General features: G+C 43.6%; 2 protein-coding genes across 7 annotated transcripts; one reads left to right on the forward strand and one right to left on the reverse strand.

Annotated features, from left to right (window-relative positions):
* The first annotated feature begins 1652 nt into the window (after positions 1-1652).
* nipal2 (NIPA like domain containing 2) lies at positions 1653-12813 on the forward strand. Of its 4 annotated transcripts, none has more exons than XM_028980211.1 (12): positions 2260-2864; positions 3307-3381; positions 5150-5218; positions 5369-5537; positions 8045-8104; positions 8173-8294; positions 10651-10747; positions 11047-11185; positions 11593-11681; positions 11861-11924; positions 12033-12127; positions 12428-12813. In XM_028980211.1, the coding sequence occupies exons 2-12, from the start codon at positions 3376-3378 to the stop codon at positions 12532-12534; spliced, it is 1017 nt and encodes a 338-aa protein (XP_028836044.1). In that variant the 5' UTR covers positions 2260-2864; positions 3307-3375; the 3' UTR covers positions 12535-12813. The 4 variants fall into 4 exon arrangements, with proteins under 4 accessions (XP_028836043.1, XP_028836044.1, XP_028836046.1 ...); XM_028980213.1 differs by lacking the exon at positions 2260-2864 and adding an exon at positions 2887-3104; XM_028980210.1 differs by lacking the exons at positions 2260-2864; positions 3307-3381 and adding an exon at positions 1653-1873.
* Positions 12814-13428: 615 nt separating this feature from the next.
* On the reverse strand, positions 13429-25413 carry pop1 (POP1 homolog, ribonuclease P/MRP subunit). 3 transcript variants are annotated; one of them, XM_028980120.1, is made up of 16 exons: positions 25335-25413; positions 25125-25205; positions 24918-25043; positions 24600-24775; positions 24119-24379; positions 21680-21767; positions 21399-21577; positions 21058-21320; positions 20868-20961; positions 20672-20786; positions 18841-18960; positions 17218-17339; positions 16909-17100; positions 16424-16578; positions 15971-16156; positions 13429-14737 (listed from the first exon to the last, which is right to left on the reverse strand). In XM_028980120.1, coding segments are annotated over exons 1-16 (2919 nt in total). In that variant the 5' UTR covers positions 25336-25413; the 3' UTR covers positions 13429-13977. The 3 variants fall into 3 exon arrangements, with proteins under 3 accessions (XP_028835953.1, XP_028835952.1, XP_028835954.1); XM_028980119.1 differs by having other exon boundaries at positions 24918-25205; XM_028980121.1 differs by lacking the exons at positions 24918-25043; positions 25125-25205; positions 25335-25413 and having other exon boundaries at positions 24119-24394; positions 24600-24629.
* Between the last annotated feature and the right edge of the window lie 72 nt (positions 25414-25485).

Consider the following 25485-nt stretch of genomic DNA (forward strand, 5'->3'; position numbering starts at 1 on the left):
ATCATATCCACATAGCAAAGGGTTGGCACACACTCATACAAGCACATTAAAATATGTGAACATATTAGATTTTAAAAACATGTTGCATTCTGGCAATGCCATTTTTTATACTGTTATAAGATGATGCTCTTTACAGACACATGTCCTCTTGCTCTGGAGACCACGTTGTCCTCAGCAGGATGGAAACAGTATGTATGAATGCAGATAAGAAAAAACTTGATTTGCCTTGAGGGAAATTCTTTTGTCTGAAAAAAACATGCTCATAGGAAATAACTGCATGCAGTAGTTTTTTTTAAAAAGTAGAAGAAAACAGTAGTAGTAGCACAATGTAATCTCGAAATAACTCTACCAATAACTAATAAATAACCAGGGCAGGTACAATAAAATGATATTAATTAGTTCAAGTGGTTATGAGAAGTGATATAGTGTTGTGCCATGAATAGAAAGAGAAGGGTCCACTGGGCCGATGCGGCATTCGTAGCTTCAGCCAGCTGTATTATCCCATTATTTCGGGGTCTGACTCTGGTGACATGGACACCGGGCCAGGCTAGTGAAGGCAATCACAGAAACAGTTCCAGCCTACATCCTTTGGCAGGTAATCCCAAATAAATCAAATAAGAGGTGGCCACCGAACACTTGGCCGCACCGCCTGCTTCTTTTGGCTGAAAGAGGTCGGTCGCAGTATCTGGACTCTGGAATTCCGGTACCCAGACCAGTGTCACCTCAGTGATGATCAAAACGATTTCTCTGGCCATTGAGCGCTGGAGGGAAATTAGTCTATTTAAAATGTTAATGTACAAAGCCACCAGTACTTTTTAGATCATTGCTGAACTACACTGTTCTTGTTTTGCAGATGTGACCAGTATGGCAGGGCTTTTGCACTGGTTGCACCTGATGGTCAAAGACCTGACGGGCGAACAGAAACGAACAGGGCAGCTTTATACATTTGACACAGGTGAAAACGATAAGGGAACATTACACAGGACAACAGTGAAACTTCGGTCCGGGGTCCAGGATCCGGAGAAAACCCCTTTCGGACCAGATCATGACAAAATGACCTCCGCACCGTTGGGAAATTAGGACCCTGCCTGTATGGGCACATGGGATACAGAGTCTACAACTTGTTGCCTTGGAAAATGTAATAATCACAATACAATTATCACAGTATCTGTGACTTTATTATAGCTCTTCAGTTAAGTTCATGGCTGGTGAATTTTTTACACTTTATTCACCATCATTACCTTCTACAACATGAATACTCCACATTCATTCCTGGCGGAGTAAACAGTGACAGTCAGCAATACAGCATGGTCCCTCTAAGCTGAAGAAGAGAGGAGAACCGAATGTCCATAAAGATGCATGATGGGTGGGATGAGGAACGGAGAGTCTCCCACAACTCTCCTGGGTGGGACTGTGCAATGTAATCATGCAAGAAAATGATGGCAATCTCCATAGGTTAACTCATTAACTAACTAACTAACTGATAATAACAGTAATTAATCCTGCTTTACTCATATCATGCTGTTTTCATGAAGCTCAGAAGCTCAGCAGATGAATGGGAATGTGAGGTTCTTCAGTGGGCCGGCAGCTCTGACATCACACATGAGATGTGACAGCTCGACTGGCGACACACACACACACACACACACACACACACACACACACACGCTGCAGCTGTGAAGAAGTGGTTTCCGAAGTTGGGCAGCGAGCTGGACGGAGGGATGCGCGGGGTCGCGGGGACCAGAGACCCGAAGTGAGGAGCGCAGGAGGAACATCTGCCCGGGCGCCTGCTGAGATGATGTCCAACTGGAGCTCCGAGGGACGGTGGGAGAACGTGTCCCCGCCGGCAGCGCTGCGGGACACGTCGTACGGGGTACGCGCTCCGCTTTATTCCCACTTTCACGTTCTGTTCATTATCCTGGAACTTCCTGGTCACGTGGTCACACTTCCGTTTTCTTATTATTTTTATTTTTTTCAAATTAAATCCAGTTTCCAATTGTATTATTTTCTTGCTTGGGTAAATATGAAAAAATATATACTACACGGTGGTTTTTGAAATGATTAAACGTCTCTTTCCTGAAATGCTGCGGGCGGCTTTACAAACTACCTTAAAATGGAAAAGACCTGTTCACCTCTTCTTTTATGTCTTTTACAGTGATGACAGTGTGTGACGATAATAAGCGACCGGCCAATCGGCACGCAGCGCCAATTCTGTGTCTGGGCCATCCAGGCGTTTTAAATTCAAACTGGAGTTTGCTGAAAATGACCACATGCATAGCGATGATGTGAAATGAGGTGTGTGTGTGTGTGTGTGTGAGAGTTGTTCGGAAGTCCCTGCTGTTTTGTCGGGATTCTTGGCCTCACCCTGTCATTTTTGAGCTCTAAGTAATAAATTCACGCTGCCGGTTGCTTTTGGCTTTATGAATTCTGCCCACATGTTGCATTTCCATTTTGCAGCCGGGGGTGAGCGGCAGGGCCGCAGGCTGCATACTGAGTGGCGTTTGTCCCGTGATTATAATGCATGAGCTCAGTGTTGTCTGCCTGGGCGCGGTTCTGCTGAACTGCAGCCATCCGGGGAATCCGGAGATGTGGGCAGCGCTCACCCCTCGGCCAGGTTCTTTCTTCTGGGCCCTTTTGGAAGGGTCAAGAAACGAAGCAGAGCGTAAGCAGCGTAGAACAAACACCGACTCCGTCTTATTCAGCACAAAAGTCCCAGCCACCCCCCCCCACCCCAACCGCCCAGGCACAACTGCCCCTGTTCTCGAATCGGCCCGTCCCGGGCACAGATTCCCATTGTCCCCCAGACACAAAGGGACAGCCTGTGAGGGTCCAGCTCCGAGGAAGCTCTCTCTCGTCGCTGTACTGTACGTATACTCCAGGCAGGAGTGTGAAGTCATGCGGCTGACATGATGATGTGTTTTCTTCTGTGTCGGTAAAATGCCGGGTGCATGAAAGTAGTCGTTTTACAGGGAGTATTTAGAACCGTAAAAATGTGCGATTGCGCCTGAAGAGGCTTCATTTCTCTCTGTCTTTGCTGTGGCTCTTCGTCACTCTTCTTCCTCTTTGGCACGTTATGCAGTGGGAGCTTCACGGTTGGTATCAAGGTCAGTGGAGGAGTGTGTGTGTTTGCTAAATTATATCTGTGAAGACAGAAGGAGGGAGAGCGAGAAGGAGGGCCGATGCTGAGACTGAGGGGTGGTCTGTAATGCCCACTGACCCAAGGCTTTGTTTCTGTCTGCTTCATGATGTCATGCAGCGCCGGCTGTGAATGTCCCCGCAATAGTAAACGTATTTTTCCTGTTGCAGATCGCGAGTAGAGCGGCGTGAGTTTTAGCAGATGCTTCCAGTGAGCCGAACCTGAGGATACAGCTCAGCATGGAGGTATCAGTGTCTTACGTCCAGGCACTGGGTTTTTAACCAGATCAAATACTCCACCAGATGAACCAAGCTGGCTCACTTTACAACCCGTGGGAAAAATCATTATGATAATTCAACCCACTTTAAAATTCTCAACAAGATTTGGTGAATGTTGATTAAAGGAAATCTTCTATTTCACGTGGATTCTTACCATCATTACCATGCATTTAAAATTTAAAATACACACATTCCCGTAGTATAATATCTGAGGTGGCTATAACATGTGAGTTCATTAATAGATTTGACTTTGTTAGTTATGCCAATCGTAGGCTGAAACATCAAGGGGAAGTGTTCAAACCAACATTCATATTTGAAATGTAATATAAATGGCAAGTGGCAATTTGGAGTGCAGTCGGCAGTGTTTGCCAGGCGGCCCTGAGTAAATGAAACACTCCCAGCCTCGAGCTTTTGTGTTCTTTTCCTTGTAGAGGAAAGGCGGCTCTGCCCGCTGACAATAACAAGCCATTACCAGCAGCCCCAATTCTGAACTTTGGCCAGTCCAGTCCAGTCCAATATACTTAGCAAAAATATGATCTCAAAAGGATGGGATAGTTTTTCGGCATTATGCAAAGAAAAATGTGACTCACTGTAAAACTAGTTTGTAAGGCCATGTAAGGTGTAATATAAAATATGTAATTTAACAAGGAATAGAACAGAATTGACAGATTTGCTCTTTGGGACGTTTTCCATAATGTGACGTTACATTTAGTGAAAATGGTGACATAAATACACACAAAAATCCATCACTCACACCTAAAACCAAAATGTCTCTCATGCATGAAACGCCCCCTTGCATAAATCAGCAGTAAACTGAGCTGCACAAGACACGCAAAAGTGTGATGTGGTGTGGGAGGCATTTCACACCACACACACGTTCCCAAATGTACTCCTTCCTCACTGTTCAGATCAAACTACGGTCTGCTTTCTTCTGATCCATCCAGTTCACCGTGGCTCAGACCATTCGTGCTGACTTGACTCACAAACACTGTAAAAGAAAGACCTGGTCAGAAGACAGACAGAAGCGAAATTTATCGGGATGCCACGTAATGACCTGCTGTGGCTTTGAATATGTGTATATAAAATGACTGGCAGGTCAGGGAGTGTCAGGAGTGAAGTGATCCTGGTATGGTGCTTGCCATGATCCATCAGTGCAGGTTTTAAAGCATTCGAATATAAAAAGTCTGAATGCTGAAGAACATTTGTACCTTAATAAATAAAAGCAGGACGGATGCTTCTACCAACAGGTAATACAGAGGCGTGGTACCGGTATAAATGGTGGAGAACATGGACGGAATGCAAATCGTACTCCAGTCGAAAATGCACAGCAAGGAGACTCCTCAACTCCTTAACGTTACGGCTACTTTATTCACAATGCATGCATTCCCAAACTGGATCTGCTTCAGCAATGATCTCATCAAATCTGTTGCAGTTTCATCTTCCTCAGACCTTCACCGTGGCGAGTTAATGTGCCCATGGCTGCTCCAGCAGTGTTGCGCAAAGGTCACATGACGTGGCGTGGGAGGGCTTTGATTGGGTGCAGAAAGATGTGTCAGATCTAATAACAGACCCCGTCCCGCGACACCACCACAGACTGCCACCGTCACTCTTATTTCCCTGCTGGGCTGAATTACGGAGATGACAGGTTAAAGAGAACGGCCTGTCAGGCCTGAAACCAAGTGATGGATCGTTGGTGTCACGCTTGTTTACGCTTTACTTTCCTCTTCTCGTGCAGACGTACATCCAAGGCATCATCATTGCAATATGTGGAAACATTTTGATCAGCGTCTCCCTGAATATTCAGGTAAATAAATGTCCTGCTTTCTTTTATATATATTTTTCTCTTGCTGCAACTGACTGGTTGAACTGTTTGTGATGAGCTGAATTGACATATTTCAGTCATAGTGGCAGTAAGCACACGATTAAACGAGAGTAACATATATTATTTTTACAGAAATACACACACATACGCCAGTCACAGCGCGGGACCAAGCCATACTACAAGAGTGTGCTGTGGTGGTGTGGCATCTCTCTCATGGGACTGGGAGAGCTGGGAAACTTTGCTGCCTATGGCTTTGCCCCAGCCTCCCTCATAGCGCCACTGGGCTGTGTCTCTGTCATTGGTAAGCCCCGCCCATTTCCTGACTTCCAACAGCCCAATAAACCAATAAGAAAGCAGAATGAAGCACTGGTGCCACAGAAATATACGCAATATATGCAATATTTGATGATGGCTCGTGTCTGGATTGTTGGAACCCAATAATGCTAAAAACCTAAACATAATTCATTTTAATTATCTAAACATTCACAAGTACAATGAATCAATATAGAATAAAATGGGCTGAATGCATGTGTGTACCACCTTTACAATTTTGGTCAGCTGAAGAAGTGATAATGCCAACACCAAAAAAAAAGTGAATAGCAGCTTCTTGTAGAAGATTCCGGAAGACTGCAGAGATAATCATGTTGCAAGAGAAGAAATTAATGTAGGATGTTTTTATGAAAATGGAGAAAATGTACAGATTACAGGCGATATAAAACAAATAAAACCCCCTGAAAAAAGCTGGAAAAAGAACAAATGGCAAATGATTTTTCCAGAAAGGTGTTCATCAACATGCATTCTGTAATTCTTAATTATAACCAGCAAGTTGTCAACAAAACACTATTTTCTCTCAAGATAAAAATAAAAAAACACCGTTTGTGATTACAGACTTAAAATTAATGAACAGATACTCCTTCTTCATTGCTGTAATAGGTCTGTCTCTCATCCAAATATGATAAAGAGGTCTTTCCTGATCAAATCCCCCCCCCCCCCCTCCCCTCAAATATGATTATTCCAAATAGCTCTTATCCTGCTAATGCAACTGTGAAGTGTGTATGTTTTTTTATTTATTCTTCAATGGTTTGCGGACCGTACGGCAGTGTAAATTCGAGTGTGCTGTGAAGTGGAGGGATCTGCCGTTCCGCTTGGGAAGGAGGTGGCCCTACCCCCATATCACCCGGCACTAAACTACAGCTCTCCATCTACAACGAGGTCACATGCACACGTCTTTTTGGACACGCAGTCGTCGTGTTTCATGGCTGCCACAGCCAGCTTCCACAGACGGAGCTATTAATCGCCTCCATAACCGAAAGGGTGGCGGTGGCGTGTCAGCCCTGATGGATGTGGGCGTTTTCCTCGTTACGCGTCATCATGTCCATTGTGTTCTCCAGTCTGACAAAGTTCAAAGAGCCCAAAACAACTCACAGGGGACATCAGAGATGATGACAGCGAGCCTTTTATCTGAGTCTCATTTGATGTACATCAGGGTTAATCTGCTATAAAGGTCCACGGGGGGAAAAATAACATTTCACAAAAGGGATCATGCAGTGTCAGATATTGTTCATGCCAGTGAAATAGCTTTTTCTTCTTTCCCAAAACTTTTTTTTATTTCAGCCATTTGAGAAATGCTGGGGGAGTTCATAAAAATCATTATGGTGAGCAGTGCCTTAACTTTTCTTTCTTGATGGATGCAGCTCCACAGGTTGCCTGATTGACTGAGACAGACTAGCAGGTTGATTTTATAGAGGACCTTAAATACATTTTTGTAATAATGTCACAGCAAATTTTTCATCACAGCAAGAATCAGTGGAATCAAATTCATCAGCACACTAATCATCAGTTGTGTTGGGCAGCAGCTACCTACTGCAAGACTGGACTGCACGCATAGACGCCACTCAAATCCACAAAAAGTTCTCCAACAGACCCTGAGTTTTATTATTCCCGTTGGGTAAAGACATTCTTGCTGCCACTGACGCTCCCCAAGTGACCCAGTATTAACTGCAGCGGTGAATCGTGCTTTATGTGTGGTTGCCATGGTTACGTTCTTCCAAAGACTGTAGCCGTTCCAAAGCAGAGAGACGATTCTCTGAGCCGGGTCTCCGTCTGCTAATAAGATATTTCTTTAATGACGGCAGATTTTGCTCCATCAACAGACATAATAAACCATCCCTGAGGATGTTAATGTGCTAGCACTCACATGGCAAGATGTTTAGGAGTCAGGAGTGGAATTTCAAGAAATGTAGAAGCCATGATAGTTGCCGCTGAGACATGTGTTCACTTAAATTGACTAATTTGTAGATTCCATGATTTCTCCTGTGTGTGATTAGTGCATGATCATTATATTTACATTTATGGCATTTTATCCAGAGCAAATTACAACGTGCATTGTCATTATCATCGATGACAGTTTTTTTTTTTTTATCTAACTCTGTTAGATGAGACCACCCATCTTCCACCCATCATTAAGAATAATCCTGGCTAAATTGAATGTGACTTTTTTTTGCCATTTTAGGTAGATTGCATTTGTTAATTCAAATTGCATCAATTACTGCTTGTTATATATTTCACTGGCTAATACTAATTTATGTCTTATGTACAGAATGGCATTGACTGTAATAACTACATTGAATTTAATGGTTTTGCTGTAATGTGTTTTGGTATGATATCACCAAAGTAAGAATTTGTGCCAGGCGCGCTTTGCTAACATGAAATCCAATCTGCCACATTTTGCCTACCGGGGAAATGTCAAGTAAAGCAGATCCCACTGTTTCACTGCCGTTATCTCGCTGTGTGTTTGCCCTCTTTCAGCTAGTGGCATCATATCTGTGGTGTTCCTCAAAGAATCGCTGCGGGCCTCTGATCTGCTTGGTGAGTTTCTATCTTCGTCTCCTTCAGATAATGCGCATGTGCCTGATGCTCTTTTTTATGACCTGCAGGTGGCGCACTTGCGGTCACAGGGACGTTCCTTCTGGTGACCTTTGCTCCTCATTTTGCTCCACACGTCACTGCCAACATGGTGGAGAGATCTTTGACCAACTGGGAGTTCCTCGCCTACCTTGTGAGTCTAGGATATTAAAACGAAGAAGCGTTTCAAGTTGTCACTAAAGCTACGCGGCGTGACCTCTCTTACCTGCACCAGCGCAGATGTGACCTACTTATTTAAAACAAGGCCATGCATGCAAACGTGAACATTCAAATTGGAGTATCCACTCATTAGTTGTGTTGCCCGGGGACCCAGTTGCATTAGCAGGTAGAAGTCAGACTTTGCTCAGTCCCTGCAAAAAAAGGGGAAAGCCCTTGAGTGCAGGAGTGGACAGAAGGTCCAGTCCCTCAGGACACAGTTGGAGGATCTGGGCTACAGCCGCGACAAACGATCAGGGTCATTTAGAAATATCCTCAGCTTTGTCCAAATAAAGAAAAAGCATGAATTGATCAGACTATGTTCATGTTGTAAATGACTTTGGTAGCTGGAAGTCCACACACAGTGCATCTGGAAAGTATTCACAGCGCATCACTTTTTTCATATTATATTATAAAATTTTATTCCAAAACCTACACTAAATATACCATAATGACCATGGTTTTGGTATTAAAAATAAAAAACTGAAAAAACACATGTACATAAGCATTCATAACCTTTGCCTTTTGCTCAGGTGCCTCCTGTTTCCTCTGATCATCCTTGAGACAGACAATTCCATGAAGGATTTGTCTGTAGCCCTCCGAGACAGGATTGTCTCAAGGCACAGATCTGGGGAAGGTTACAGAAAAAATCCTGTTTTTTTTTTAAGGTCTCAATGAGCACGGTGGCCTCCATCATCAGTAGTGGAAGAAGTTCAAAACCACCAGGACTAGAGCTGGGGAGATGGGCCTTAGTCAGGGAGGTGACCAAGAACCTGGTGGTCACTCTGTCAGCGCTCCAGAGGTCCTCTGTGGACAGAGAAGAACCTTCTAGAAGGACAACCACCTCTGCAGCAATCCACCAATCAGGCCTATATGGTAGAGTGACCAGACGAAAACCACTTCTTAGTAAGAGGCACATTCTCCGGTCTGATGAGACAAAGATTGAAACCAGGCACCGCTCATCACCAGGCCAATACCATCCCTACAGTGAAGCATGGTGGTGGCAGCATCATGTTGTGGGATGTTTTTCAGCTGCAGGAACAGGGAGACAGGTCAGGATAGAGGGAAAGATGACTGCAGCGACGTACATCCTGGACATCCTGGATGAAAAACTACTCTGTGAACGTCTTAAAATGGATGCACCGACGCTTCCTATCCAACCTGATGGATCTTCAGAGGTGCTGCAAAGAGGAGTGGGTGTGCCCAACTTGAGGCATCATATTCCAAAAGACTGCTGCCAAAGGTGCATCACAAAGGATTGAACAAAGGGTGTGAATACTTATGTACATGAGATATCTCCATTTTTTTCTTTTTGATAAATTAGCCGAAACATCGAGAAAACCTTTTTTTTATGTTGTCAGTATGGGGTTTTGTGTGTAGAATTCCGAGGGAAAATATGCATTTAATCCACTTTGAAATATTGCTGTATCATAAAATGTGGAAAAAGTGATGCGCAATGAATACTTTCATGATGCACTGTACATATTGAGAGGAACTTTATTTGTCCGGAATCTCAATGGAATGTTCACTACTTGACTATTAGAAAAAAAATACTTTTGTGATCTTAGCTATTTGTTATCCATTTAGAAATATTTTCTATATTCAGCTCTTTTTTTCTTGGAAAACAAGGACATTTCCAAATGAATGGCAGTGTATTTAAGCAGTGTGAACACAAATGCATTCTGGGACACTGATATTCACATAGTTGCCATCTTGTGTGCAATCCCACAGAGAACATGCAAGTAATATTTCATTTCTTCTTTATCATTCATTCCTGGTGCACCAGCGTGCATTGACCAGCATGCTTTTACCGAGCATCTCTTCATTATGGACACTAGATATTTATATAAGAGCAGCAAATCTGTTTCCTCTGGGATCAGAGTGCTACAATGCTTTGAGGACTCATGGAGACAAAAAATATTACGTAAGGGAGAGTTACGAGTTACCAAAGCGTACCACTCTCTGCACACTCTTAATGGCACTTTGGTAGAACAAACGCACTAAAAGGCTGGTAGTATTGGGTGAATTTGGAGCTATAATGGGTACACAGTTTAAAAGCACCCATTAAACATTTGTAATAAAAGCAGGCTGTCATTTAGTGAACGTTGCTTTTTGGATTCTGCAGTGTATTTGTCGTTCTGCTGTGAAGTGGCCAGTCTGGACCGGTCTGAGGGCCATGTTCATCAATGGCGATCACTTCTGAATGCGGTTCGGAAGACCTCCCTGAATGGGAGTTAAAAAAAAACCCCACACACTGCCGATAACGCACTGCTTTCTTGTTCTCCCCATCACAGCTTGTGGAGGTGGTCGTGTTTTGCATCCTGCTTTACCTGTACAAGTGTCGGAACATGAAGCACATTGTTATCGTGATGCTGCTGGTGGCTCTGCTTGGTAAGAACAACCAGGAGTCAGAATCGTGAAGCTTGTGAGTGCTGTAGAAAGAGACAGCCTGGATAATTCCACCAAACGCGTGAAAGTTGATATGAAAGATGAATTTGCCAATAACTTTCCAAATGTTTCCTCTGATGCATTTTTAGAAATGGTAATTTCATAGCCCGTCAGATTGTGAGTGTGATGGAGGTGCTGGTGTAAAGGATGTCAGTGCTGTCAGATTATATGAAAGAAGTGTTGCTGAAGGTACACAGCACTATGGGATACGAGGCTTTAAATTGTGAAATCTGCTCTTACAGCTTCTGTGACTGTGATCTCGGTCAAGGCCGTGTCAGGCATGATCACAGAGTCCATCCTCGGAAACTACCTCCAGCTCACGTACCCCATATTTTATGTCATGTTTGCAGTGATGGTGGCCTCCTGTGCTTTTCAGATCAAGTGAGTTTTTGTTCTTCCATAATGTGGGGCAATGACTTGCAAGGAGTTTAATTTTTTTGATGAAAATCATAAATTGACAGAAAAAGACATTTTTCATTGCCGTTTTTTTCTTAAATTAAATATTTTGCCCTTTATAACATCTCTTTTTCACTTGTATTAATGGGTTTGTGTCTGTTCAGTATAACTAATTCAATGAACTACTGATCACATTTGAATCCAAATGAATCAAAAGTGAAATGGTTCAAATAAAAAAAAATATATATATAGTCACAATTAAAAAATGCCAAAACGGGATGAAATAAGATGGTTAAGTCCACAGCAGGGGATCTCGAACCTTTTAACAGATATGGAATGGCTGCCATAGAAATGTTTTCATGGACGTTCTGAGTGGAATTCTTTTCCCACAGGTTTCTCAATCAAGCCATGAAAATGTTTGACGCCACAGAGGTCGTCCCAATCAACTACGTGTTCTTCACTGCCAGTGCAATTTTGGCAGGTACATACATCTGTGCATAGAACAAAAGCAAAAGTTGGACCCGATCTCATGTTAAATTTAGGTCCTCTATGTAGAGAAGTGGTGGTCTAAAGCTTTTCCCTTTTCAATTAAAACCTCATTAGTGAAGTTGGACGGTGTGATGATAAAGGATGATAATTAAGTCTGCTCTCTGCCTGTAGGAATTTTATTTTATCAAGAATTCTTTGGGGTATCTCCAATACACATCTTCTTCTTCGTCATAGGGTAGGTGCAACGTTGAGGAGAGTGTGGCTGTAAAGAACGTATAATTATTATTTTTATTATTAGCATTATTGTTGTGACCTGATTGTGTTACCCAAAAAACATTTTCAGGTGTCTCCTGTCTTTTGTTGGAGTGTTTCTGATCGCAAGAACCAGACCGAAGATCAAGATGGATCGTGTTTTTATATCCATGGGCCAAATCCCAGGTGGGAACGTCCTTCTTGTAACATGACTTTCTTGACTAGACCTTTTCTGATTGAGGTAATCAGGTCATTACATGCTTTTCAATCATCAGTTTTCATTGCCATGAGAAGCAGGCAACTGAGATAGTTCATTCAAATCTGTTTACTCATACGGTGTTGGGAAAAAGCAGAGCTTCTCATCATGTCTGCACTTAAAAAGCAACTAGGTGCTGGTCAGCAGAATCAATATCCAGCGAACGCTGGCTGGACTCCTATCGAAGGGAAGGACCTGGCCCCGTAATGCTGCCTCTTCTGTCTCGGCAGGGAAAAGATGCACAGATAAGGTCCAGCCTGAAGCCAAGAGCAGCCCATACGGGTCCCTGGCAGCCAAGCTGATGTGCAACAGCGGGACGGGGACAGAGGAATCATAAAAGGCTGAGCAGCATGCGCACATGTGGAACTGAAGCTGGGGTGTAGTTCTAAAAAAAAAAAAAAAAAAACAGAACAGGCAGAATGATAGATGCACAGGTTCTGGTGTAAAAGGACGTCCTGAATTCTCAATGCTCAGGATAAGAGGACCTAATTCAGTTTGTTAACACTAACCACCCGGGTGAGGTTGTGTGTGAAAATGAACTGTTTAAATATTCAGGGTAAACAGACTTTCCGATCTCATGTTGCTAATATTTAATAAATGACCATATGAAGTTCTACAATGTGTGAATGACGCACCATTCAGGCAGGAACCCAGGGTATTGGTTAACAGCCACTGCCCCCTGATGGAGGCCTGATGCACGTGAACAGATTTGCGCATTTAACTGCAAATAGGGAGTCACTTGCTTCACAGATGTCACTGGTTATCACACAAGCATCGAGCACGCTTCTCAAGCAGCAATAATGGAAATGACAGTTTCTCATGGCAACTAAACGAACAGCAAACAACAATAACATCGGAAGTTCACGAGGGCCGTCCAGTGACACACGTAGTAAAGCCAAGACGATGTCAACAAGTCAGAACCAATGTTGGTTCACGCATCAAAGCCAAAGTCAAGAGCTACAACATCTTACCACACAAAACTGAAGAGCCAAGTTCGGCTCTGTGGGATGATGCACGCATTCCAGCAGGGTTATGGATTTTTACAGCACATGCTGGATTTATGTGACAAAGTCAGCATCCGGGCAGAGAGAAGTGAAATTCAGATGTGATCTTCGGAGAGCCTGTATTTCTCAACTTGTAAAAAACTTTTTTTTTTTTTAAAAAAAGTCTAAGGATGGTAGGCTATACCGTAAAGAGCCATAAATATAAAGCAGAATTAAGTAGTCCAATCTTGTGGCCTAAAAGGAAATTTATTGGCATTTTTACCATAAATGACAAAATAACAAGGCCATCAACATGTTTATATGCATTTCCAATCTATGGATCAACAAACTAAAGCACAAACCAACAAAATGAAGAATTATAATTTACACACCTTGAATCCCTATGCATATGGTTTGCAATCATGAAAAGAAAAAAAAAAGATTTTCTGATGAGAGCTAAGGTAAAATGATTTTTTTTTCAGGAAGGTCAACCAGAACAATCAGGTCAAACCAGATGAGGCAGAAGCAGACATGGGTCTCATGGACCAGTTTCTCAAGTTGACACCAATCCCCTGACAGACACCTCTGTACTGTGAAGTGAAATGTAGCATCACCATCATGAAACATGGGAGTGAAGCCAAACCTTTTTTATATCTTTTTAGGCATCTTCCATAACAAAAAAAATGGGCTTACTGCCATGCAAACAATTCTGAACAGCCCACAAAACCTTACTGTGAAACTTTGACGAAACAATTCATCGGTGCTGCCCATGCAAGTCATTAGCTGTTGGTGTGGCCTCACACCTCAACATTAATTTTAGCAAAGCGGTACTGAAGTGACGAAGGGTTCCGGAGCAGAACCAGGCCACGCTGCTCAGCGGGCTGCTTTAGCATTGTGTGCACTAGGCCTGTCACGCTGACGAATCCCAGAGCCTCTCCACAGCCAGCGGACAGGGAGAAATCCCCCTGCGTGGCCCAGCCCAGGGTCACACGTGAGCAGTGAGAGGTCACACTGGGCAGGGGGTCAGGCCAGAGGCCGTGCAGGAGCTTTTCAGCAGGAGCTGGAGGAGAACTAGAAGACCCCTGTGTTGATGCGAGGACAGGGTGGGACGTGGCATCTTTAGGGGTGGAGCTTGTGTCAATATTCTTCTTTAGATCTGAGTCAGTGTCAAATCCGGCAGTGGTGAGACCGGGGGCAGAGCCTGACTCTTTCGCCTTGTGTGCAGCTTTGGTTTTATGCCTATTCTTGCGATTCTTCTTAATCTGCTCCTTGAAGTGGTCTTTGTGCAGCGGCTCCTGAGGCCCAGTGTAGTGGGGGTCTTTCTTAAGCTGAGAAAGATCCTCTGCTGTTGGGACACAAACAGCAGCATGCAGCTCCGGTCGGCCCTTCGCCATCAACGTGAGGCGCACCCAGACTAAACTGAGACTATGCGAGTCCCACAGAGATGCCACAGAGGCACAGCAGAGAGGCTCAGACCTGGGGGTGTGCAGAGACCTTTGACCTTTAGATGTAGTTGGCCTACACCAGATGGAAAGCTGCCTCATGGCCTTCCAGTTCCTGGTTAAAAAAAAAAATACCAAGGTTTCAATAAAAAAAAAAAAAAATAGCAGAATTCATTTATCACTGTCTACTGTTCAATACATCCAATACAAAGAAAGAAGAAAACAAAATGTATAATACTGACAGTTTGTAAAAAAAAATAAATAAAATTGCCTCTATCATCACATGACCATAAAGGAAGATTTCTGCTGTTAGCAGCTTGAGAGGTTATATGTGGGAAGGATTGTTTTTTCTTTTACAGGCTAGGATTTTTACATATTGTTGTATTTCTTGCATAATTTTATTTACAAGGCGTCATCACAGCAAAATACTAATTAGTCAATGACAGGAATTTCAAATGACAGCTTGAATGTTTTTCTTCAATTATTCCATAATTGGAGAGACAAGAAGCACATTGTGGCGAAGATTAGCGACGCTGTAAAATTAACCTCAGCAACTCACAGGCACATGAGAGAGGGAAGAGGATTTTTTGTGGTAGTTATTTCTACTGTCTCTAGAAGTTGAGGGAAAAAAAACCTCACTCATGACCCTTCAACAGGAAGCATTGGGATTGTAGTATCAATATTTCAGAACCAATTCGCACATCACTGAGGCCACTCTGAGACCACCAGAGTCATGAGTTTATAGTCAGCTGTCGTACTCAGTGAAGTGATTGTCACTTGCAATACACAGCAGCACAGCACACAGTGAAATTTGTCCTCTGTATTTAACCATCACCCTTGGTGAGCAGTGGGCAGCCATGACAGGCGCCCGGGGAGCAGTGTGTGGGGACGGTGCTTTGCTCAGTGGCACCTCAGGGACACCTTGGCGGATCTTTATTCGAACCGGCAACCTTCTGATTACGGGGCCGCTTCCTTAATCGCTAGGCCACCACTGCCCCACACTGGAATAATAAGTACTTGCTTAAATGTATTCAACTTCAGGTCCATCTTGGATTTTGGGGACTAAGTTAACCCCCAGTTAAGTGAAAGAATCTTACAAAAAAAAAAAATCACATCACACAACCCTGATCATATTGTCCCCATTAGACATATTTCAAATGCAGCATATTTAAAAAAAAAAAAAAAAAAAAAAAACAGCTAAGGAAGCTATGGTCTGGTTATTATTATTACAGTGCCGATGGGAAAGTATCAGACTGCAATGGTTGTGTTATTTCTGATTAGCAATAATCTGTAAACCGGTAATTCTTCATTAACGCTAGAAAGATGGTAAATGGCTGAGGACCCCTACCTCAGCACAGTAAAGTCCCTCGGCGGCGGTGGTGGCGAATGTAAGGTCACTCCGTCCGCCTGCTCCAGGTCGCTGCTGCCTTCCCTAACAATCATCTCCCACTCTTCTGTCAGCTGTTGCCATGGGCAACGGAACGGTGTCAGGCAGCCATGTTTTATATAATTGGCTCTCTTAGCAGGCGGACGCCTACAGGGAGGGCAAAATATCAATCTCATGAAAGCGCTGCCGCTCAGCAGCTTATGCACGCTGTAGTAAAAGGCAGAGAGGTGAGTGGCTGGTAACGCCAGCGCACCCTACCCAGTTATTACAATGAGTGGCAGATACATAAAGTCACACTAATTCAACTGAAGAAAGGTTATTATATGATAAGTAGGATTGCATGGGGAGAGGATAACACACTAAGCCAGGCAGGACTACATGGATGAAAGAGTCGGGTTCCCTCTGTGGCAGCACCTGGTAAAGCTCGCCCTCAACTCCGCCTCCTGCTCCTCCTGGAACCTGGTGCCTGCAGGGCAGTCTGGGAAATCGTGGGGAAAGTGGGGCACGCCCATATGCTGGGAGTGTTTTTGTGCCATGCGAAGGCCACCAATCCGAACTCCTCTGTACACCTTGAGCACAAAATCCACAAAAATATTAGGAGGTGCTTCTTATTTAAATGAGGTGGTATTTTTTTTGTTATACTTTATAAATCCCGAAGGAAATTGCTTCTCTGCATTTCAATCACCCTTGGTGAGCAGTGTGTGGGGACGGTGCTTTGCTATCAAATCTAAAAGACTAGAGTTGTGATAATTCAGGACCATTAATATCAAGTAATAAAGCATTTTAAATCATTACACAAAAAAAGAGACATAACACTACATCAGGAAATATGACATGTAAATGAAGTTAACGTCTCTGTGTGGCAAATGCCATTTGCAATGATGCAGTGGGGGACACACCAGGGGCACCCAGAAGGCCATTCCCCAGCCTTTAGGCAGCAGCAGGTCCCAGCCAGCCCCCCAGGAGGCCATCTCATGGCCCACCCGTTTCCCAGACTGGTGGACGAGCAGGATGGGCACCCTGCCCTCCAGAGGCGTCGGGTGGAGCCTGGAGCCTGGCACCAGCAGGGAACTCCTCATCCTGTTCAGCTCCTGTGGGACACGGGAACAGCAAAAATAACATTTTTCAAATCAGAAACTGGAAACGTGTTCATATTTTCAGGTGAAGACTTGAAAGATTCAATAAAACCTCAATGAGAACGGCATGACCTGCTCAGATATTTTGTTGTGGGTGACGTTATCCCTCACTGCGCGCTCCCACAGGGCGCTCTGGCAGAGGCCTTCTGGAACCCCTCGCAGGGTGAGCTCCCTCAGTCTCTCCTCATCCACCCCTACAACACACAAGCACAAAGGGCACGGCTCTGCATCACCCACCCCCAACACCACGCCCAAACCAGCCTCTCAAGGGCCTTGGTAGGCTGGGGGGGGGGTCTTTAAATTCCTTTACATGCAATTTTATTAGAAACAGAAAAACCCCAGCTTAGACTGTTGTAATGTTCTAGCCCTTCATATTTGTGTACAAAAACCTGATTCAACATCCCATAATCCAACAATTACGGGGACAACAGAGGGGTGCGCATATGGAGGGAAGAGACTCTGAACTTTCTCAGTCGGAGGCGTGTTATAAAAATACTGGGGAGCCTTTTGAACTTTTAAGCCAGCCCAACGCAGTAGCATGTCACTATCCAGCAAAGCAGTCAGGTGAGCGCAGACTGAACATTGGAGAAAAATCTAAAGCCGCTTACAGTCCGATAAACTCCTTGTGTTGTAGATCTTTGGACACTCAGAGACTGATAAGTCCTCCACTCGTGCTTCATGGGATGGTAGTAGCCTAGTGGGTAACACACTTGCCTATGAACCAGAAGACTACAGTCACAGGTTCAAATCCCACTTACTACCATTGTGTCCCTGAGCAAGACACTTAACCCTAAGTTGCTCCAGGGGGACTGTCCCTGTCACTACTGATTGTAAGTCGCTCTGGATAAGAGCGTCTGATAAATGCCATAAATGTAAATGTTCATGTGTGTTTCGAAGTGGCAGAAAGAACACTAGCCTGCTAGTTAAATAAATGTCAACTTTGACCGCAGTGCGAGAAAAAAGGCCGCTGAGCGCCACGCAGCGTTAAACTCCTACCCGGAGCAGCGTGGTATTCAGATCAGGCTACCACGGTCACTACAGCGAATAGTTTTTAGCAAGAATTTTTATGCCGCCGCCAGAAACACACCAAGCAACGTCATTATGATAAAATTGATTGTGTTCTGCATAACACTGATGCGATTCTATTATATGATTACTTTTAACATCCCTAGTCCAAACCTACTTTTAATCTGGTCTGGACCAACTGACATCATATTACATTTGAAACAGCTTTAGCTGCATTATACAATGCATTATGTTTATGTGCATGTGTGTGTGTATGCAAGGGCGTGATCTGAGCATGTGTGAGGAAGGGCCCTGCCAGGATTCGAACCTGGTTCATCTGCATGGCAAAGCAGAGGCTCCCAGAGAGCACAGAGCTGGGACACACAGCATGCAGTCAGATCCGCATTAGAACCAGAGCAGCTATGCAGCTGTTTCACATGCAATAACCCTTTCACATCATGATAATTACATTATTATTTCTAATTTAAAGAAATAGGATGGTAATATAAGTGCAGTGTGTAACACACTCACCCAGAAACCAGAAGACCACAAAGCCACAGGTTCAAACCCCACTTACTACCATTATGTCCCTGAGCAAAACAGTTAACCCTGATTGTCTCCAGGGGGACTGTCCTCTGGATAAGGGAGCCTGATAAATGCCTTGAATGTAAATTTTTGCTGAAACCATACCTGCGGCCTGCTGGAGGTCAGGGGTGGCCCTGCGCCTCTTGCTGGGTAAAGTAAGCCTGGGGTCGTCTACAGTGAGACCCAGGACTGTTCCAGCAGGGATCTCAGTGGTGGAGTAGACGCCTACAAAGCACATGAACATTCAAACACGGTAAATCAGTCACTTCACACCCTCATATTACAATGACAGGACACACAGACAACTCTCTCTCTCTCTCTCTCACACACACACACATGTGTTGTAGTCAAGACCACCTAAACCGAGACCAAGACATTCCCCAGACTGAAGGGTACCAAGACCGAGACCAAGACAGCCTAAAATGAGACCAAGACCGACCAAGACAAAGTCCAAGATCAAAACCGAAAACAGACAAGGGCTAGAATTGACATCAGATTACTCAGATATGAATATGGCTATGTAACGACAATGGACATTTGGCTCTCACTAACACTCAAAAATAAATTTTTCCTCTAGTGAATTAGTCAAATAAATATTAGTAATATTAGTATTAGTAACTGTGCTGGTTCACCAATATACAGTTAGTGACTTAAATGCCCCTATCCATTAGGGGCAGTGGTGGCCTAGCGGGTAAGGCAGCAGACCCCGTAATCAGAAGGTTGCCGGTTCAAATCCTGATCCGCAAAGGTGTCACTGAGCAAAGCACCGTCCCCACACACTGCTCCCCAGGTGCCTGTCATTGCTGCCCACTGCTCACCAAGGGTAATGGTTAAAAGCAAAGGACACATTTTGTTGTGTCATCGTGTGCTGTGCTGCAGTATAAATAAATAAAATGTATTTATATCTCTAAAAACTCATCATGGAGAGGACTAATTTTCTGTGCATGCTAAAAGATAACAAGCTTAGCCAACAGAAGGAGTACACAGACTTTGGTCGTGTTAATGACATCATCCAGAAACAATTACAAGGTCTGTGGAAAATGCATGGTTATAGATGGATATTCACAAAGTGCAGAGAAAATGGCCTGAAAGCAAAAAAGAAATAATATAATATTAAATATTGAATAATTGTCTAAACTAAACCAAAAAAGAAAAATTGTTATATCCCAAACCGCCAAGGTGCCAGTGATCAAGGTACCACACACTGCTCCCTGGGCACCTTTCACTTATGCTCACTAAAGGTGATGGTTAAATACACAGGACACATTTCGTTGTGTCACCATGTGCTGTGCTGCAGTGTTTCACAACTAAAACTAAATCATCATAGTTTAATGGCAAGAAACATAGAGCTGGTCAATGATCTTGTAATTAGTTATATTAGTTTTCATGGTGCTTTCTCTCCAGATGCCTGGTGTCATGGTGGTTCCACAAAATCGGCATGCAGCCAGGTGTAAGCGAGCATTAGAAAACTGTGTGCATGCCAATGCCTGTGATGTCGCTGACATTTCTTTGTCGACTTCACTGATGTGTGTGGACTGTGACATGCTGACAGTGTCCACTATGAAAATGTGTATATTGTAACGTGTTTAACGTAGAAGCATCTGACTGGTTGCATTTGAATTGTGGCAAAAATACTGAGAAATAGGGTGGTAGTAGCCTTGTGGGTAACACACTCGCATGTGAACCAGAAGACCCGGGTTCAAATCCCACTTACTACCATTGTGTCCCTGAGCAGGACACTTAACCCTAAGTTGCTCCAGGGGGACTGTCCCCTGAAACTACTGATTGTAAGTCGCTCTGGATAAGGGCATCTGGTAAATGCTGTAAATGTAAATGTAAATACTGTTTTCTCATCTCATCGAGACAAGACTGAGACCAAATAACTTTGAGAACAAGACAAGACAGAGGCCACAAAAACACACACACACACACACACCTTTCAGCAGCTGGAAGAGGTCAGCTTGTTGTCTGTGTAGCGACATGTTACTGTCAACCCCCATGTACCCCGGCCACCAGGATGATGAAGGCTTTTCATCTAAAATACTTTTCATCTAAAAATAAACAAACACAATTATCTTCGCCAGAACTACTGCAGAATTAATTCCATTTATGATTAGAAAAAAATATTTTACTTCACAGTCTGGGGCCGGTGACAAGGTTTCAGACAGGACAGAGTGGGAGAGGGGGCCGATGAGCCGGTAGCGCACAATCTCCATAGTAATATCGCTACAGAAGTAAAAGATATATAATTATTATTAAAAAGCATAACTAAGATCTGAAAAAGAATCATACAGAAATGTATTAATATATTTGTATACTGACTTTATCACAATGCCAGTCAAATCTGACTTCCATGTAAGAGGAGTTGAGGGAGATTGAGTGCAATCCCCAAGTAACTTCTTCGCCGGCTGGTTTCCTGTGTGCCCCTCTCCCCGTTTCCTCTTTCTGACAGACATCTGCTCTTGGTCATGGGACTCAGGTAACTCAGGTGCAGAAACGGGTTCAGGTACAGGCAGCTCCAGTGAGGGAGAGCAAAGTACAGCCTCCGAACAGCGACACACAACTCTCAGTTCAGGAAGAAGGTCCTGAAAAATACAAGAAGCAGGTCAGCAGTCAACATGCAGGCAGGGGGATAAATAACAGGAGGCGTCGGTGACGCACACCTGCTTCAGGGTGGGATGGGCCCATATCCAGAGTTGTCTGCGAGTGCAGCCCTCAATACGGGGTCTCCATAAAAAAAGCACAGATCCCAGGGGCTGGGCAGGGTACATATTTGCTCGGTACAGAACCACACTGCCCTGCCGCCTGCCAGAGAGACACTGGACTGCTGCAAACGTGGGTCCTGACAAGCATAAAGACAGAAAAAGAAATACATTTGTTAAGAATAAAAATAATAATAATAATAATAATGCATTTAACAAGGCATACATTTTCATCTGATCACCTGCATCTTTGCTAGTGAGTCTGGAGAGGGCGCTAAGGAGCTGCTCCTCCTGACCCTGCAGTTCGACACAGCAGAGGTATGACAGGTCCTGTTAAACACAAGAAAACTAATCTTAGGCAAATCTGCAAAATAAAGCCATAGGAAACAATGTACATTCCTGATATTAATTGTTTAGTGGACATTTTTTATCTGGATCACTAGATCAGCCTCATTTAAAGAGCTACTAAGTGCTGAAATGCTAAACACAATTCAAAACCATATATAGTATATAGTGTATATAGTGACCTGTAGTATGCAGTGTATAATGAACACGTGTATTATGAATGTGTGTATAGTACATAGTGAGCTGCATTATGAAGTGTATTATTTACATTTACATTTAAGGTATTTATCAGACGCCCTTATCCAGAGCGACTCACAATCAGTAGTTACAGGGACAGTCTCCCTGGAGCTATTTTAGGGTTAAGTGTCTTGCTCAGACACAAAGGTAGTACCCACTAGGCTACTACCACCCCGTAGTAGCCTATGAATGCGTGTATAGTATATAGTGACCTGTAGAACAGTGTATTATGAATGCGTGTATAGTATATAGCGAGCTGTAGTGCGCAGTGTATTATGAATGCGTGTGTAGTATATAGTGACCTGTATTACGAAGTGTATTATGAATGCGTGTATAGTATATAGTGACCTGTGGTACGCAGTGCATTATGAATGCGTGTATAGTATGTAGTGACCTGTAGAACACAGTGTATTATGAATGCGTGTATAGTATATAGTGACCTGTAGAACAGTGTATTATGAATGCGTGTATAGTATATAGCGAGCTGTAGTGCGCAGTGTATTATGAATGCGTGTGTAGTATATAGTGACCTGTAGAACACAGTGTATTATGAATGCGTGTATAGTATATAGTGACCTGTGGTACGCAGTGCATTATGAATGCGTGTATAGTATATAGTGACCTGTGGTACGCAGTGCATTATGAATGCAGTGGTGGCCTAGCGGTTAAGGAAGCGGTCCTGTAATCAGAAGGTTGCAGGTTCGATTCCCGATCCGCCAAGGTGCCACTGAGGTGCCACTGAGCAAAGCACCGTCTCCACACACTGCTCCCCGGGCGCTTGTCATGGCTGCCCACTGCTCACTCAGGGTGATGGGTTAAATGCAGAGGACAAATTTCACTGTGTGCATCGTGTGCTGTGCTGCTGTGTATCACATGTGACAATCACTTCACTTTGTACTTTGTACTTTGTATAGTATGTAGTGACCTGTAGAACACAGTGTATTATGAATGCGTGTATAGTATATAGTGACCTGTAGAACACAGTGTATTATGAATGCGTGTATAGTATATAGCGAGCTGTAGTGCGCAGTGTATTATGAATGCGTGTGTAGTATATAGTGACCAGTATTACGAAGTGTATTATGAATGCGTGTATAGTATATAGTGACCTGTTGTACGCAGTGCATTATGAATGCGTGTATAGTATGTAGTGACCTGTAGAACACAGTGTATTATGAATGCGTGTATAGTATATAGTGACCTGTAGAACAGTGTATTATGAATGCGTGTATAGTATATAGCGAGCTGTAGTGCGCAGTGTATTATGAATGCGTGTGTAGTATATAGTGACCTGTATTACGAAGTGTATTATGAATGCGTGTATAGTATATAGTGACCTGTGGTACGCAGTGCATTATGAATGAGTGTATAGTATATAGTGACCTGTAGAACACAGTGTATTATGAATGCGTGTATAGTATATAGCGAGCTGTAGTGCGCAGTGTATTATGAATGCGTGTGTAGTATATAGTGACCTGTATTACGAAGTGTATTATGAATGCGTGTATAGTATATAGTGACCTGTGGTACGCAGTGCATTATGAATGCGTGTATAGTATGTAGTGACCTGTAGAACACAGTGTATTATGAATGCGTGTATAGTATATAGTGACCTGTAGAACACAGTGTATTATGAATGCGTGTATAGTATATAGCGAGCTGTAGTGCACAGTGTATTATGAATGCGTGTGTAATATATAGTGACCTGTATTACGAAGTGTATTATGAATGCGTGTATAGTATATAGTGACCTGTAGTACGCAGTGCATTATGAATGAGTGTATAGTATATAGTGACCTGTAGAACACAGTGTATTATGAATGCGTGTATAGTATATAGCGAGCTGTAGTGCGCAGTGTATTATGAATGCATGTGTAATATATAGTGACCTGTATTATGAAGTGTATTATGAATGCGTGTATAGTATATAGTGACCTGTAGTACGCAGTGCATTATGAATGCGTGTATAGTATATAGTGAGCTGTATTACAAATGTGCGTAAAGTATATAGTGAGCTGAATTACGAAGTGTATTATGAATGTGTGTATAGTATATAGGGAGCTGTAGTGTATTATGAATGCATGTATAGTATTAGTGACCTGCATGAGGCAGTGGCTGCTCATGGCTCTGTAACTGGCCCGGTAGCACTTGTAGGTGGGACGCTCCCCAAGGCAGTATCCCCACTTCTTCACCATGTGAAAACGCTTGGCATGCCAGATGTGAGTCTCGAGCCAAATGTTCTTCCTCTGCCGCCGGTTGAACTCCAGGAGAATGTTGCCGTGACGACGACGGGCTTTGCGGCTTTTGGCTTTCGATTGCTCTTTCTTCTCCTTCTGGCCTGCCTTAAGACTTTTATCCATCTAGAACATTTGATTCTGGACTCAGATGTGCATAAAATGCCACAGTATTATTCATGTCAATGCTTGCTATTCATTTCTTGCTTCAGCAGCCATGTGAGTCATTCCATGTCAAGAGTCTGAATGCTCTCACTTAAAAGTCAGATTAGGCTGGAAAAAAATTCCAGGAGGTGGACGTGGAATGACCCATGTCCCTATATGTTGAACAAAAAAATAGGTTTACCATTTTCTTTGCTCCATCTCTTAGTCTTCTGGGGAGCCTTTTGACGTTGTGGCTCATTGCTCTTCGCCTCATGTGTCTGGGCAGCGCGCCGAACACATAGCAGCTGCCTGTGGTCTTAGTGACAGCCTTTAACATGGCATTCACCTCTGCAGCTCTGGCTTTGGCAAAGGTGCATGCTACAGGACAGACATTACAATATTAGAATTATTGCGCGATGGGCGTCTCAAAGGAAGTCCGCCGCAGTCCAATCCCAGGACACGGGCGCTGGGCTGGCCACAGGTAAAAATATCCATATTAGCAATGTTAAATGGAATTTACCTGTAATACATTTGGGGAGATCCTGGCTGTACACATTACCTCCCTTATGGTGACCTCGGGCCCAGCCACCAGCCTCTTGCTGGTCAGACTGAGACCGACCCTGGCCATTCATCTCAGTGCCAGGCCCTACAAATGAACGCAACGAAATTTGTACACCTAAATCTGTATCACTATAATTATTAGATCTGAGGTGCACGGTGCACTCACCGCCAGGGGAGGAGAATGTCACATTGCTGGGCTGATTTCTCATCTTCTTACTGCGCATCCTATGCTTTGCCCCAGACATCACTGAAACGCAACGCTCATGATTTAACACACACGTGGTCCCAACAGATCCCCAGAACACGACTCATGCTGCAGTGCTGGGCTACATAACACGTACTAAAATCTAGAACGGCAAAGCAATGTTATACTTACTTGAAAATCTCGATAGAAAGCAAAAACACAAGAGTTCACGTCACATCGCTAGGAAACGTGCTCCAGGGTAAGTTTTTCGTCAGCACATTTACTTCCGGGTTAGAAAGTTAAAAACATTCTGCTTGTAAGTTTTGTATTTGTAAATGCAACA

The sequence above is a fragment of the Denticeps clupeoides genome, chromosome 5 (genome assembly GCF_900700375.1).
Source record: "Denticeps clupeoides chromosome 5, fDenClu1.1, whole genome shotgun sequence".
Taxonomy (NCBI): domain Eukaryota; kingdom Metazoa; phylum Chordata; class Actinopteri; order Clupeiformes; family Denticipitidae; genus Denticeps; species Denticeps clupeoides.

What these genes read in the sequence shown, in the direction of transcription:
- nipal2 (XM_028980210.1), top strand. Translation starts at nt 1,796, where the DNA reads ATGATGTCCAACTGGAGCTCCGAGGGACGGTGGGAGAACGTGTCCCCG. An exon ending in TGCGGGACACGTCGTACGGG is followed by an intron (nt 1,874 to 5,149) that starts GTACGCGCTCCG and finishes CTTCTCGTGCAG; the next exon opens with ACGTACATCCAAGGCATCAT. An exon ending in GCGGGCCTCTGATCTGCTTG is followed by an intron (nt 8,105 to 8,172) that starts GTGAGTTTCTAT and finishes TATGACCTGCAG; the next exon opens with GTGGCGCACTTGCGGTCACA.
- pop1 (XM_028980119.1), bottom strand. An exon ending in CCCATCCCACCCTGAAGCAG is followed by an intron (nt 21,321 to 21,398) that starts GTGTGCGTCACC and finishes TGTATTTTTCAG; the next exon opens with GACCTTCTTCCTGAACTGAG. An exon ending in CACCGGCCCCAGACTGTGAA is followed by an intron (nt 20,787 to 20,867) that starts GTAAAATATTTT and finishes GTTTATTTTTAG; the next exon opens with ATGAAAAGTATTTTAGATGA.